The following is a 16,500-nucleotide window of genomic DNA, read 5'->3' on the forward strand; positions in this document are numbered from 1 at the left end:
ATTGGTGATACCTATCCTCAGGGTATCCACACACCTATGCAGGCGCAGTAGGCCTCCCGCTCCGACTGCCGTGCCGCCCGTCAACTAACGTCGCTCTAGGGTTGCGCTTTCGCACTGTCTGTGCTGCCGCGTTTGCAGGCGCGAGGGCGCTGCCCGGGGCCGCACTGGCCTGGTATGTTACAGTTTCTGCGTATTTTATGCCGCCATGCACAAATCACATCTCGTCCCCTCAAGTTTCCACCTCAACCTCAAACTTCCACCCAATCCATCCCCATAACACATCGTGCATTGCCGCCCATAGGCCATCGCAAAATGAGCCCAGCGGGTAGCCCAGGCCCTATTGCTTTTTGCAAGGCTGACTTGATGCCGTCAAGTGCAAATCGGAACCTCAATCGACGCACTTGAGTCTGCATCAACCTTGGAACGCAGCGAAACATGCAGCGGATTCTGGCCTTCCATCCCATCTTCTTCCGTCACTCCACGTCCCCCCACCTGTATGGGCACCCAACTCGAGTGTTCTTGTGTTGCTGCCTTCGGTCTAGGCTGCCATTTGTTCCGTCCAGATGTCTTGGATACCTAAACTCCATGTCTGGCGGGATGAGCTATGGAGGACGGACGAAGCCGTGGATCTTGAGGAGCCATCAAAAGTTGACAAGTCGGGTAGGTACCGGTACTGCCCCTTGATAACCACGCATACATGGCTGTTGTCTGCATCTGTCCGGTATCTCACATCTGCATACTTACCTTTTCCAGCTCCTTTCGCATTCGAAGCCTTCATCATCGCCCGTTACGGACCGTTGCAGATACCCCGCCGGGCCTCCGTTTGTCGAAACCTGCAGGCGTCGGAACCCCGCGGTGACTGGATAAACCAAGGTACAAAGGTACAACTGCCACCTTCTTCGAGGATTCGAGTCCAGCTCTTCAGATCGCCCCAGCCTGGCTAGTCGTCGTTCAAATAATCAAGACACCTCGAGCTTCAAACGTGTCTGGTTTGCTCTTTTGCACACCATCTCATCTTGGAAACGAACTTGAACCTTCATCTGGAACGGCGAGGCACACTCTTGTGATCGCAGGCATCTCATCACCACGAGGAACATTGTCGTTTTGTCGCAACCTGTCCGACCACAGCCAACCGTACCGGACTGCACATTTTCTGATTCGTCCCTACGAGTCGCAAGTTAAGAGTTACGATCACTTGCTTGTTTACTTTGGTCGACGCCTCAGCACTGACCACCGAGGCCCGCGTCCAGGGAATACGCAAACTATCTGCCAGGTGCGTTTCCTTGACTTCAAACCTCTGTACTTCTATTTTGGTCACTCTCGAAACCAGGAGATCGGGGCAGTCAATCCTTGAACCAACCGTCTCGGCTTCCCACTGTCCACACGAGCGGGCGAGTGGCCTACTTGAACCCCCCCTCTTCCACATTCTTCCCATTACTTGTTCGACGAAGACACTCTTTCAACTTTGTATCACTTCAGGCAAATCCCCACCATCATCACATTTTTCTCACCACCTATTTCACATAACTTTCTTTCCCCCTACTCACTTATCTTCTGGAGTTCAGGTCCAAAGACTGCCTAGGACTGGTTCGGTCCCAGTTCAGAACTATTCACTCTCGAGGCAAGGTTGCCTCAAGTTGACACCATACAAGCGCATCATCGGTAAGTCCTGACACTATACCTCACCTCTCCTTCCATGGCTGTTGAATTCGCCAGCTTTACTTGGCTTGACGTTTGCTCCCCAGCTTTCTTAACTGTGTCAATGATCGTGCGAGCTGATACGAACAAACTAGCTTGCCAACCCGCACATGTGGCCATGGCTTCGAACCAGGAACTCTACCATCACCTGGTTCTTGCGGCCAAGGTACCCACATCTCAACCCGATGCTCTAGAACCGCTCAACAGGGGCCTCATCGACTGTGCTATCAAGGCGTGTAACTTTCTGCGACGACAGTCTTCCCCCCAGCCGTGGGACTCTCTGCTTCCTTCCCTTGAGAAGTGTAGGGATGTTAATCATGACGGAATGCTCAGTAAAGCATCACTGGAGGAGGCGTTCCGGGACATTGGAGGAAAGACGCTCATCTTGCATGTGGGGAGCCAAAACGCCGGCCTCCTCATCCGTCCCAGCTCAAAGTGAGTGGCCCCCGATCAGAAGAGGAACTTTATTTTATCTTTTTTTTTTGGTTATTATGTACTTCGTTACTAACAGTCCCCTTTAGCGATTCAGTGATATTCGAAGCATTCGAGGCCTCCCCATCTTTGGAGGCTGTACTGGGAGCCAAGGATGCCCTTTTGTGGGATTTCCCTGGTCGCGCGGCCCAGATCCCTATCAACGAATTTCAGACCGACTCGTTTAGATCCAATCTCGCCTTGTTTCTGGAAAAAGCCAGCATTGAGACTCTAAACGCCCTCAATGCGCGCGCTGTCAAGAAGCAGACAGCAGTCATTGAGACGCGTGACACCGCCGACTGTGCGCTGATTTCTCAGCTGCTCATATCCCTGCTGATTGCCATTGGTGGTCCCGTCAGCACTCCTAGGTTTCGGAAGAGAGTCCGCGACGAGGTCAACTTTGACAACGCAAAGAAGCCATGGAGAAGGGCTCCGATGTGGCTGATATTGCGCGTCGCCGTCCGACAAATGCTATGTCTCGAACTTGGAAACGAAGCAGGACGAGCGACCTACAAAATGTTCATATGTGTCGTCCTCGCGCAATTCCTTGAACAGACCTCGAAAGAGCTCGCTGCTGAGATGGTGGTAAGTTGAAGACCTTTCCCTTCTTGCCCACTATCCACAAGTCTTACTAATCTTGTTTTTATCCCCTTCATCTAGATGACCCTCAGAGCCAAACTGTGTCGACGCCTCGCCAAGTTGGAATCGGACAAGCTGCAAGCATCCGAGTCAGCTCGCCCAGTATATGACCAGCTTTTGAACTGCTTGAGCCCCTGGTTCAAGACTGTCATTCAAGTGGCCACTCATGAAGCCACAAGGGCCTGGGAGCTGCACAAATCTTCTGTCCAGCGAAAGATTCATTTCCTCCCTCCCAAGTCCGACATCGCCAACTTCAAACTTCAGCTTCCAAACAGTGGAAATTATTTGAAATCACTTCTCTACCTAAATCCGTATCCTCTCAAAGAGATACCATGTCTCGACTTGCGAGCGATGAAGTCCGGCACGCTTGGACAGGCTACGAAGTTCGCCAACAAATATCTCAGACTGGCTGAACTTGAGGATGAAATTGAACAAGGCATCGAACGAGAGGCGCGATCTCCTCCCGGCTCCATGGATGGTTATCGTCTCGGATGTTTGCGCATCTCTGAAATGATCACGAGACTGATTAAGGAAGTTGGCGATGCTTATGATAACGATCCAGCGCAAATGAGCCACCACATTCTCAACGTAATGGATCTGTGGGTGTCGCTGGACCAGTACGCAACCTCGTTTTGTCCTCTTTTGATGGCCTATCACCCATTCTTTACTCCCGAGTCACTTGACTTGCTTCAGCTTGCATCATTTTCCGACCTGTCTCGGCTCCAAGAGGTACAGGAATACTTGAAGGAACGGGCAGCTACTGCCGCTGAATCCAAAACGATCTTTGCTCCACCGAGCCCCTCTTCGTTTGGAGTTCGGTACACACAGGAATGCGACGATCGAGACAGACTGATTGCAGTGTGGGACACAATCAACGGAGAATGCCACCGTACCAGATACGATAAGATACAGGCATGGGTATCCGCTCTGAATCAGTACGAGGATCTCAACGAGAAGATGCATGGTGCTGGTCCTTGTCTCTGTATCCAGATATCCGAAACAGAGAGAGATGTGAGAAAATGCTTGCCTTGCTGGTGCAAAAGGCAGATGCGACGAATGGTCGTCGAAGTTCACGAAGATTACCTTCCTGAAGACAAAGACGAAGCAGCGACAATCGTCTTTGAACTTTGTGCGCCGGACTTCTTCACTGCCTATCGGAATGCGACTTGGAAGATCCATCAAACATTAGCTCTTCGGGGGGTTGCTTCACATACGAAACCTGCAGATACCCTTTTGAGCTATTGTCAGCTAAAGGACTTCGCCTCTGAGAGCGCCCATTCGAGCACGGTGACCTTGGCTTCTGTACCCAAGTCGTGGCTCTCTACTCATTACCGAAATCTGAAAGTGCGAAACTCACCTGAGCTGAAGGATATTGTTCTACCTCTTGCGCTTCGCTTCGAGTACTTTGACGAGGAGTCGAACAGTTGGATAAAAGATCATGATCGTCCATTTCAGCTTGCCCGATTCTGTGGAGTGTCTCTCCCAAATGGTTTCGGTGCTATTGAAGGGACAAGAGATGGAGGGCAGATAACACGTCTTGTGCGAGAACCATCGTCATACGAGATTATTGCCAATCAAACCAAATGCCCTACCACCATGTCTACAGCCGAGTTTACAGCACATCAACATCTGCTCTCTGGAACGTCTAGGCGTTGGCTCACAATGCTATTGGAACTGAATACCCCAAACCTCAATTTCAGCTCTGAGGAGACTAGCCGTCTTTTCTCCGAGCTCATTACCCAAGCCGGCACCATGGAGAAAAGTACTAGCGTCTTTAGAGACGCTCATCTTATGTTCAAGGATGACGCTTTCTGTGCTCGGCTTGCAGAAGAGGTTGAGCGCAGGCTGACGACGATCAGTTGGAGAGATGCCTTTGGCATGGACGTGATGATTTCCATCACTCTGCGACTTTATGAGTTGGGCTCGAGTTCCACAAAGCGCTCAGCTGACAAACTCTTGATGAACGCTCGTCGTGTAACACTTCAGTGGCTCAAAGATCTGAGAGTGGAAGTTCGTGACGCCGCCCAAGAGGATATAGCAGCCAGAGCAAGTGAATATGGAAGATGGGCGGCCATTCTCTGCCGCCGGACATTTTCTGGTCACTCGCCAAACTTGCCCATGTCATTGCAGGATCTTGTAACATTTCTCGAGGCTGCTATTGGCCTCCAAGAGAACATGTTGGTGGATGTTAGTAAACTTTCACAAAACTTCAAGCTCGTCCTCGTCAGGGATCTGAAAGCTGCATACAGATTGCAGTCCACGGTTTCTCGGGCGATCAAGGCCTATCCCCAAGTTATCGAAACGATCTTGGATCCGATTTGGCCCAATCCAACGAGTGACCCTCGGACATTCTCTGACTTGAAGTTCATGTCATCCCCCAACTCCCGCTGGATCGAACAGCAGATCATAACTCGCCATGGAATTTACAACGAGAAGTATATTGTACAGTTCAACTTCATCGAGGGTTATCTCCTCATTAACGGAAAGCCTCCGGGGACTCTTCCCGCCGAGATTCGGGATGACGAGATCGTGAAGGAACTTTTCGGCAATCAGCATCTGATGACACTTCCTTCAGCAATGCCGGGCATGAGCCACTCGCTGTTAGGCGAAGCCCATCATAAGCATCAAGTTCACTTCGGCATCCGGGATGGGCAAGTTATCATTCGTGCCAAAACCAGAGAAGGGACTGTCCTGGAACTCATCCCTCGACGCAAGTTTCGACAAGTCAAAGGGCATGACATTCCAGCTAGTCTTATCGATGACTGCTTCCATTGGATGACCATATCGGACAAAGCATACCCACGGCTAGAGATCAGGCATGGTAAACCTTGGAGACAGCACGATCACAACTGGGTTATAGACCTTAACACGAGGGTTGCGAGACGCAGGGACACCAGACTGATCGACCCACAGTCGAAGCTGTTCAAAATGGTCGAGGAAAACTTCAAATACTTTGAGCATCCTGAGAACTTGCTTGTGTACCAGCCAGGAAAAGGGAACATCGTTGTCAAACTTGAAAGGCTGGGCCTGACCTTTCGTGTCAATCACCGCGGACTTCTAGAAAGTAGGGAATTGCGCTCCGAGATGGACCCGAACCAAGACGCTGGAACCCTTTATGGATTCATGAGCAAGATATGTCTTCGCGACCTCCAAGATCCATCTCAGAGAAGCATCATCACTGCTATGGGCGTACCAACATCGACTCGCCAAGGATCACGGACCGTGATTCAGGCCGCCCCGGTCAGTCAATACGGACTGTTCTCTATTGACAACGTGCTAGGGCGCCTTTGGTGTCTACCTGAGCCGAGAAATCTCTATGCGAAGGCGTTGTTCCATGCTCTTACTACTTCTCCGTTCCCTGATCCACTTACTGGACGTACTGGAAGGGAAGAGGCACAGCATCTACTGCAATCCGGACTTTGTCAGCCGTGGCAGCCCCTAGACAACGACGACCTAGCCATGCTGCGGTTCATTCATCAGAACCTATGCCCGCGTCGGGAGTACTACCCGCCAAACCAAAGGAAACTGCAGACTGCCATCTGGGATAGACACTTGTCGTATGCTCAGCATGACGGATATGATGCAATTGTCCAGGCTATCATTACCAAATCGAATCGTTTGTCCTCCTTCCACAACAACACATCAACACCACCATCATGTTCCAGTGTTCACATCTCCCATCTTCGGGAGCGTGGTTTGCTTCGGCAATCTGTGTATGAGCCAAGCTCCCATTACCCTTCCACTTTTACCGGTCGAGGAGATGAACTGTATCATTCCAGAGACTGGGATATGACAACAAAACGATGTAGCAACGTTTTCCGCATTGTACACCAGGTAACAGAGAATGAATTCAAGTTCAACAGGACGAAGCGCTTGTCAGAAATATTGGAGGACTGGAAAGTTATTGGAGGCTTCAAGGTGACTCCTGAACATGACTTCTTTTCCCTGATTGACGTCATTGAGAGAATGCCGAGCAATCAGTTTGGAAGCATGGTCTCTTTCTGTTGCAACATTCAACCAGGCGACAAATACGCGTTGCCGTTCAGATTAGCGCCACTGGTCTTCAGAGACAATGCTGACATGGATTTGGCTGCGTCGTTCGCGGCATTCTCCCGTTTCAAGGAGCTCAAAGCTCTCAAACAGCCTAAGGTCCCTTTTTTTGCGGATTTCCGGCGTCACGAGCCACCCACCTTGGAGATGATTCAAGGGATTATCCGACAACACACTACGGAGCTTCCCGTACCAATCAACCTCCCATCTGCCAAGTCAAGATCCAGGTTTCAGAAGGAACAAGAAAATCACAAACAGTTGTGTACTTCAGAGGAGAAACGCATTGCTGAACTGATATATCGTCAATGGCCTACGGAAGCTTTGTCTTTTGAAGGTATCGGATCTTCTGTCGTTGACTGTTATGAGGTTCTCCAGACTCTCCAGCCACGGTGGCAGCAGCTCTGGGACAACCACCAGCTTTCCCTATGGATAGACTCAGTTGATGATGTTCTTTCGAAGCACTCCAGCCCTTACGAGCTTCAAACAATGTTCATTCCGACCGACACTCGACCTTACAAGCTACCCAGGCGAAAAGAAGTCGTTCCGTCCCTTGCCAGCGACCTACTCCCCAAATCAGGGCCACAAAGCTTGCCCCTCTCAGCCGAAGTCAACGAGAGTCAATCCATGCATTTGAGTGCATTGAGACCTAAGGCAGATCGCGGGCAAGATTTAGTTCGTCCAGAATATCAAGAGCTTGATTGTATTCTTGTCAGCCTCGCTAATGAACCAGGCTCTATTCGTCAAGAATATGCCAATGATTTACGGAGAAGCTTGAAGGCGCTACAAAGTGCGCCTCGCCGGGTCAAAGTGGATATTCGTCCCACCCTCGCGTTGATGGACAGCCAGATTTTGTCATGTGAGCAGTTGATAAGAACACATATGGACGCAATACATCAATCATGGTCTAAGGACGACAGCGGCTCCCCGTGGCTGATTGCAGGTGGGCTCTGGCCTAATGGAAGTAAAATTACCATGATGGAGCAGCTTCGGTCTGTGGCGGAAAACAGTTTTGGAGATGGAATGAAGAGTGCTTTGGTCGGCCTTGGGATTATGCTCACAAGATTGCAGAAACTGCGACGGATGAGGCATGCTCACCTTCAGCGCAACAGCCAACGAGTTCTCGATGAACTGGCCAATCCAGGGCATACGAACTGGGATACGGAGGAGTATCCAGATTTTCTGCTGCTTGAATTGGAGAGCAACATCCTCATTCGCGATGAACAGTTTGAGGTTGCTCAGGCGATTATCGCGCCTAACTCAAAGTCGAACTCGGTTTTGCAGTTGAACATGGGAAAGGTAAGTCGATTTCTCAGCTTTGTTGAAACTTGACTAATTTCATCAAAACACTGTACAGGGAAAAACATCAGTCATCACGCCAATGGCCGCAGCAACACTGGCAGACAAGCAGCAGCTCTGCAGACTTATTGTGCCCAAGGCTCTCCTCTTGCAAACAGCACAGATCATGCAATCGAGGCTGGGTGGTTTAGTTGGCCGCGAGATTCGGCATATTCCATTTTCGCGGCGGACTAAAGCAGGGCTGGAGATGCTAAACGTGTTTGAGGAGTTGCATCACGAGATACTCAACTCTGGGGGAGTGATTCTGGCATTGCCGGAATCCATCATGTCGTTCTCGCTCAGTGGCCTTCAAAGTATGGTCGACTCCAAATCGAAACAAGCGCGGCAAATGGTCGAATTTCAGCGCTGGCTCACGGAAACCTCGAGAGACATCCTGGATGAATCGGATGTTACATTGGCCGTCAAAACACAGCTCATTTACCCCAGTGGTACTGAGAAGGCTGTGGATGGCCATCCACATAGGTAAGATCATTTATTTTCGTGTCAATGGCACCTTCATATGCTAACATCTTTTTCCCCTGGCAGATGGCATGTTGCACAGGCTCTCCTCGGCCTTGTCGAGGCTCATGTTCCCGACCTTCGCCAGAAGTTCGGCCGCCGTATTGAAGTGGAGAAGCATGGCTTGGCCTTTCCGCGAGTTTATATCCTGGACTCGGAAGTCGAGCAAGAGTTGAAGCGACGTATCATTGATGATGTTTGTGCTGGAAAATCACCTACCTTCCATCTTGCTGAGTCTGTTCAACCGAGCGTTAAGGCAAGACTGAAGCACGCTCTGAGCGATCCAGTTGTGGAAGACTTCCAAATCAACAAGGCGAAGCGAGCTTTTGTTGACAGAAATTCTGCTGGTGACAAAATCCTGCTGCTTCGAGGTTTGATACACAGCGGTATTCTTTTGCTTTGTCTGAAGAAGAGATGGAACGTACAGTATGGGCTGCATCCCGGTCGTATACCCATTGCCGTTCCCTTCGAGGTATGTTCATTGTATCCGGTTCTCCTTTTCAAGGTGTTTAGCTAACGTATACCGCTTGTACTAGGCAAAGGGTGTCCCATCCGCCAACGCGGAGTTCGGTCATCCTGACGTCGCCATCATCTTCACTTGTCTCGCCTTTTACTACTCTGGTCTAACTTTGAAGCAATTCACCGACTGTCTTGGCAGCGTTCTGAAGTCTGATGACCCGCAGTCTGAGTACGACATCTGGACTCAGGGCTGCGCCACTCTTCCTCAGGATCTTCGACAGTGGAATCTGATCAATGCCGAAGATCATCTTCAGGTAGACCAGTTGTGGAAGCTACTCCGGCTCAACAAGGCAGTGTTGAATTATTATCTCAACACATTTGTGTTTCCGAAACACTGCAAGCAGTTCGAAGTCAAACTTCAGACATCTGGTTGGGATATTCCTCTCTTTCCACGAATAACCGACAAGCAAGCACAATCAGCTCGGACCACTGGCTTCAGCGGTACGAATGACAACAAATACTTGCTTCCACTTACCATCAAGCAAGATGACCTCCCCAGTTTGTCACAGACCAATGCCGAAGTCCTCACGTATCTTCTTGAGGGAAGAAACCGGGGGTACGAGAAGCTGGCTGAACATTACGGGAGACAAGCTGGGAGAAGACTAACGGAGTCTGAGCTTCTTAGACGCTTGTCACAAAAAAGAATACGTATCCTCATTGATGCCGGTGCGTTTGTGCTGGAGAAGGGAAACCAGGAAGTGGTAAAAGAATGGCTGAGTTATGACACTTACAGCCCGGCGGCGGTCTTTTTCAATGAAGACAACAAGGCCATGGTACTGTCCCGCGGGTCCAGAAAGCCGGTTTCATTGCTAGCCACCCCATATGCGGAAAACCTGGAAGACTGCCTGGTGTATCTCGACGAAGCGCACACCCGCGGGACAGATCTCAAATTACCACAAGGAGCTTGTGGAGCTCTGACATTGGCATTGAATCAGACCAAGGATCATACTGTTCAAGCCGCTATGAGACTTCGACAACTGGGCACAACGCAGTCAATAGTCTTCTGTGCGCCACCTGAGGTCGATCATGACATTCGGAAAGTGTGCCAGCTCTCTTGGCTAGACCACATCAACTCCGGACATTGCGTACGGTGGCTCCTTGAAATGACCTGTCGTGCTAACGAAAGTCTTCGCCCATTGTACGTGGCACAAGGGACTGATTTCTGCAAAAGGATGAACTCCGCGTGGGAGAATCCAAACTATGTCGGTTCGACGAAGCACCGCGACGCTCATATGAGCGTGATTCTTCAGAAGGAGTGCTCGACATTGAAGGAAATCTATGGAAGCAAAGCGCAAATTTCGGGGTTGGATGTTGGTTTTCCGGCAATCAGGAATCCGGAGCTGCGATCCTTCTACGAAACCCTCATGAACAAGAAGAAAGGCCTTGCTCATACCACGTCCGAGGCCCTTGCTTGTGCCCTTGATGAGGTAGAGCAGGAGCGCGAAGTTGAGTTCCAGGTTGAGGAGATCCGCCAGGTGCGCAAACCCACTCATTACGATGCCTTGCAATTTCCTGGGATGCATCCAAACATCCTGAGGTTCATAAAGAAGGGTGTGCTACGGGGCACGGATGGCTATGAGCATGCTTTCACCACCCTAGGGAGGACCACACTGGGGAAAAAGTATGAGGTTCGCTCAACAAGCTCGAAGCTCTATGTGTCATCCGAGTTCCGGCGCACTATCTCAGCCAGCAAAGACGCAGGCGATGACTTTTTTGTAAGTCTTACCTAGTCATGTAAAGGAGTAGGTCAATTAGCTAACTGATTTGATGTTGCAGAGACCCGTAGAATGGATTCTCTACGCTCCCCGCACTCAGACGGCCTTGATACTCATTCCTGAGGAAGCCGAAATAGCAATCCCCATGTTGCGTGCCGCTGAAAACCGCAGCCCGGTCCATCTCATCCCCTACGCTTCGCCAGTCACGCGAAACATGACCTCGCTAGGCCGACTTACCTATTACGCCTTCCCTTCGCTACCTAAAAGCACCAAAATTCCAGACTGGCTTACAATCGAGATCGGAATCCTCGCCGGTCGTCTTTACTTTGACTTTACCGAGTACGGCGCCATTGTCAAGTATCTCCAAGCGGACAGGGCCATTGAAGCAGAAGGAGAAGGCGCCGACGAAGACTGCAGACCAACGTCTTTGCTCGTTGATGGCAACACTGAAGTCGAATTTGCCAAGAATCCCCTCGCCTTCGTCCTTGACTGGCTCACACAGCGGAGACGCGGACAGGACATCACGCATACCCCTATGGGATACGTGTGTCAGCGCCGGAAGCTGAGCGCTGAACATCCGTTTTTCAGGTCGTCGGAGGCGGAGTTGTCGGAGGTTGGCGGAACGTCGCCAAAGAGAAGAAGCGACAAAGAGGACGAGTCAGACTCGGATGGAGAGTATGACATGATTGAGATGGACCAGTCGGACGATGATGGTGGCGAGGATGTGTCTGCGGTTGAGGAATGGCACCGTGAGGACGAGTGAAAGATGCATGATTCTTTCAAGGATAGTAGCAGGCTAACTGACGATGCGGATTGAAGATGAGGCGTCAGTTCGAGAGCTGATTGATGGTGTTATTTGCTTTGGACATTTGCTCATGGCGGGCCTTTGTTGGGGTGGAGTTATTGTCGGATTTTGAGGGACTTCTGCTTGGTTGTTGGTCATTTAGGGCAAGCACTGGATTTGTAGTAGTAGCGTTGTCAGATTATGTTGTTTGTGGTCTTTTCCTATTCGCCTTTTACTGAACAGGACTTCGAGCTCGTGTGGGTTGATTCACCCACACAGCGTTCATAGGACCACTCAGTAGAGGTACTTGCTTGTTTCAGTATTCGTTTTATCTAGTTCCGTTCATTGAATACACAACTCTGCTGTAAGCCATGAGCATGTCGCAGTGAATCATACAGAAATCGCTGTGTTTGTAACTCTTTGACATGCTACACTCTAACATAAGATTTGTAGGTGGTATTCTGCCCACAAGTATAAAAGACAATGATGCCAATAAGATGCGTATAAGCGTTGCCCGAGAGCATCGAACAAACCCCGTCCGTTCAATAACGAGATAAAGAAAAAGAATGAAAAAGAAATACGGCACGACGACACCCGAATGTTGTAGTGAAGCAACATTGACTTCGTGCGTAACGCAGAATAAACTCTGCAAGTCGACAACTAGAGGTAAGTATTGACTGTTTATGAACTAAGGCTACATGTGTGAATCGAGCCCACTGCCTCACCTGGCAATTCCGCGAGTAGGGAAGCATCCATGACGGCTCAGCCACTGGCCCCAAAGTTTGCTTTAAGGTGTCGCACTTGAGGGAAGCAATGCCATTTGCCATTTATAGATATAGGTAGGTACATATGATAGGTACATAGAGTGAAGGACCTCCTTCTTCGCGGCTAGATTATGCTCCTTTGAAGGTCCATGAACCAGCCGAACAGCTACAGAACTTGCTATGAGAGTGATGCACTACAGTCCAAGACTGCTTTGTTAATAAGCTCAAGACCTTGGGTGAACTCTGCTAGGCTTTTTCGGCAGCCTATTCATGTGTTTTGACCCATTGTTGAAGCGTGATGTATGCGCTGGTGATCAATAAGTACCTGTGACAATGCGTGCGACTCCTTGGTGTGTTACTTACCTGTAGTGATAAAGATCCGTGATCCAGTGAATTCGCTCATGGACAGTGATGTAGCAAAAGCCTTTGCGTCTACCTCATTTTCTGATGCAAATATTGTCGGAGCCTAGGTACCGATTGGTTTTCCTGGGATGCCACTACCATGATATAAAGAAATGTCTTTAGGAGTGGAAATATATAACTCGAGTCTTTTTTCTATTCATTTTTCATTTCAGATTCATTCGTAATGTTTTTAGTGAATCGTTTCTTGTCATTGGCGCTACCTTACAGTCGGGGGCTCGGGATCGGCACAGATTAGCAGGAAACCAAGCAACTCGGACACTCTGGCGAAACGTCACAGCGATAGCGATTTCGAATTCAACAAGCTATCAAAAATAATTCAAGAGGTTCATGTATGCGTGTGAGAAGGTATCAATTCACTGAGCGGAATAGTCATGGTGTTGTTTCCATTTGTCGAAGGTCCCTATTCTTCTCTTCGCAACAACTTTGAGAAGTGACTGATCATGCTACTCTAGCCCATAACCCATGCATCAATCCATATCTCAGCACGCCCATACAAGATCGCTCGAGAAGGGCTATAGACCACAGTACAAAAAGCATTTGTTGATCCATCCGTCATGCCATCTCACTCCTCCATGGGGATATCATCCTCGTCCTCCTCGTCAAAACCACCCTCGAATCCCTGGGCGCATTCCTCCACCTCACTCCTCCTCAGACTCTTCCTCCGAATCTGTGCTATACAAGCCGTTCATCTCCTCGTCATCAGGCTCCTCGATTTGGAGCTGGATCGGCACCCTGACAACATCCCAGAACACAGCAGCCTCGAGAAATCTGTCGACTGCAGCCGCTAGAAGGCAGCGACGAGAAGGGTCCTGTAAGGGGAGGTGCTCTGCAGCGAAGCTGAGGAAGCGCTGACGGGCCTCGATCATGGCCAGGAAAAGTGCTTGGAAAGTGTGGGGGCTGAGGAGCTCCCCAAGCTCGGTGCCCACACGAGCCTGTTCAAGGAAGGAGTCATCCTCCCAATTCCAAATGTTGAAGTCGTCGTCGCCGACGCCAGTCATGCCGATGCCGGCCATGAAATCGTATGGGTTAAGCATCGCTACGTTATTGCGCACAAGGCGCGTGGATGTGTCGACAATGTCGACAAGCAGACGCTCAACCTCCCGCTTAGCAGTCATCCTCATGTTGGGATGTACCAGCCCAACAAGCTCATGCAGAGCCGCGTTAACAGCCCTGTCACGGCGCTCGGGCTGCAGGATGTTTCGGCCGTGGTGGTAGTTCCAACGGAGCCCCATTCTGGGGAGGATGCGCGTAAAAATGGCCAGCTGTGCGGGAGCAGACATCTTGAGACGAAGTGTCTGTACTCAACAAAGGGTCAGCGGTTATTCATTATGCTTATGGAGTTTAAGATAGTTCATGTGAGAAATCGCTGAGCCCTTACGACATGGCTAAAGGTGGCTCTGGACTTACGTTCTGGTGGGGAGTGCGTGGGTGAGAACTTGGTCAAACGCGTGACAACGTCAACGGAAACTGAAAGGGCGTCGATGTCAGCAATCCATATACCGTATTATAAGCGCCTGCGATGATATATGTTCCGTACTTATATGAAGTGTGTGCGTTGTTATGTTAAGATGATCTCGTCGTGATTCTCGCGGTTGTCGAGGAAGAGAAGAAGTTGCGGTCGAAAGTTGAAAATTTAAGGAGGGAGAGAGAATCAGCGAGTACGAGTGATGGGATCGAGTGCAGGAGAGAGAATTGGTGCCTGAAATTTCCCTCCAGCTTTGCGTTTGCTATCTTTCTATTCTACCAATAGCAGAATAGCGAAAACGCGTATCGTGTTCGAGATGAGATGAAAAGCACTTTTTTTGCCCTTTGCTTGTTATTATACAACATGTAAGGAAGGCACGGCAACCGAAAAGTAACCTATCTCCACTAATGTAACCGGTCCTTAAGGGCAGGCTGATTAGCAGACACAGTCATTCCTTTCGAAACGCTTATACCACTTGTGCCACTGTCCATAGTTGGAGGAGTCGAGACTCAGTGTTTCAAAGCGGGAATGATGGATAAAAGTCGATGGTCATCATTGGGGTCATCAAGGAATGAAAACGACGTACATGGAATATGGCGGAAGCCGGGATTGACTTGACAGTTCATGGCCAGCTTCGTCGTGATAAGAGTGCAATACTCTTTGCGAAAAATTGTTGAGGAATGAAGGATGCTGATGCTTGAACAACACCTCCGACTCGTTCATAAGTAGACTGTTATTCTTGGATCATGTTTTGCCGAGCTGAAGCCATCTTCCACTTTCTCTTTAATCACTTGAATGCGAGAGTAACCTGGAGAAAGAGTCCCTCCGCCTTCTCTACTTGTAGAACGGGCTCAAAATGTTGCCTCGAGAAAGTGCATATGAGCAAGTGAACGGCCACGTTGTTGCCTATTATCACAAGGATGGTACACCGTCAGGTCAAGTGGAAGTTCCCTCATTAAAAAGACTCCAAGTACATCTGATGAATGCGGACAGACAAGAACATGAAGCAGGTCATTATAGAGTAGGAACGAACATAAGGAAACAGAAGCCAGGAGGACCAGACCTACTGGAGGCGAGTGCCACTGAGCGGGAGCATATTAAATAGCCGCAAAAGGCACAGCTGGCCAACAACATTGAGCTTGCAAATAACACGTCCGCGCTAAGGGACACCTCCAATGCAGGGGCACTTGGGGAAGGATCATAGCGCCCATCACCTCCTTCCTTCTTCATGCTACGTCCTGGCATAGGTGACCATGCTTTGTGATGTGGTGAATCTTCTGTGTTGTTTTGTGAGGAAGGGAATCAGGCCATCTTCGGAGCACCAGGTGATAAGTTGTCAACGGACAATAGAATAAGATAAACCTATGGAATAAGATGGAATTTAAGCTGTGTTCTGCGGGCGCTTCGGACTTCCAGATTCAAGTTCGATAGATGTGCCACCTTGAGCGGCTGGAAAGACTTGCCGGAACGTAACCGACCTGCCGGGACATTCTTGCCGGACGTACTTGGCCGCCGGACACGCACCCCCCACAGCACAGCCCAGCCTAGTGACGGGACTGCCAGCTACCTAGCACCAAGCCTGCAGGCAGGCCCTATATAGATAAGATCAAGTGCCAAGGTCTCCAACGAAGACGATACCCGAAGTTAACTTTGGGACAATGGCTGAGCGGTCATTGAGGCGCGCCTGAGGCGCCCTCACCTTGAGGCAGTGGGTTCGATTCCCACATGTGGCCCCAGTTCTTTGAACAGATGTAGTTGGCAGACCTTATCCTGTGCTTACGCGCAAAGTCCATGCTGCCACACTCCATAAGTCAAGTATCGTTCCTTTGTTATATTTTTTTTTTAATATTTTTGGGTCTGTTCCCCTTTATCAGAAAAATATACGCTGGGGTTTGTTTACTACTTCGTCGCTGCCTGTCCACGCACATCTTGTCAGTTAGCACCTTTTTCCTTCTCTCAATATCCTCTTGCGCGAAGGACTATGGTTCTCAACTTTGTAGCAACATAGCAAGGACATTCCACCCTTGTGACTATTATTGCCGTGCGATGCGTGTGAAATGAATATGTATTGGGACACCCCGCATTCAAAATCACCGAGCTGAACCTGGAGGTAGGTAG

At 49.8% G+C, this 16,500-nt stretch overlaps 2 protein-coding genes across 2 annotated transcripts; one reads left to right on the forward strand and one right to left on the reverse strand.

Moving 5' to 3' along the window:
* Positions 1-1,816: 1,816 nt before the first annotated feature.
* B0T23DRAFT_324081 (uncharacterized protein) lies at positions 1,817-11,709 on the forward strand (the record flags this gene model as incomplete). The annotated part of the gene is made up of 7 exons (XM_062835391.1): positions 1,817-2,133; positions 2,220-2,754; positions 2,830-8,154; positions 8,213-8,676; positions 8,740-9,184; positions 9,249-10,946; positions 11,008-11,709. 7 exons carry the CDS (start codon positions 1,817-1,819, stop codon positions 11,707-11,709), a joined length of 9,486 nt encoding a protein of 3,161 aa, XP_062690039.1.
* Positions 11,710-13,555: 1,846 nt separating this feature from the next.
* Positions 13,556-14,212, reverse strand: B0T23DRAFT_446862 (uncharacterized protein; the record flags this gene model as incomplete). Its single annotated transcript, XM_062840977.1, has 1 exon — positions 13,556-14,212. Exon 1 carries the CDS (start codon positions 14,195-14,197, stop codon positions 13,556-13,558), a length of 642 nt encoding a protein of 213 aa, XP_062690040.1. The 5' UTR covers positions 14,198-14,212.
* Between the last annotated feature and the right edge of the window lie 2,288 nt (positions 14,213-16,500).

This window comes from Neurospora hispaniola (assembly GCF_033458365.1).
Source record: "Neurospora hispaniola strain FGSC 10403 chromosome Unknown B0T23scaffold_7, whole genome shotgun sequence".
NCBI classification, from domain to species: domain Eukaryota; kingdom Fungi; phylum Ascomycota; class Sordariomycetes; order Sordariales; family Sordariaceae; genus Neurospora; species Neurospora hispaniola.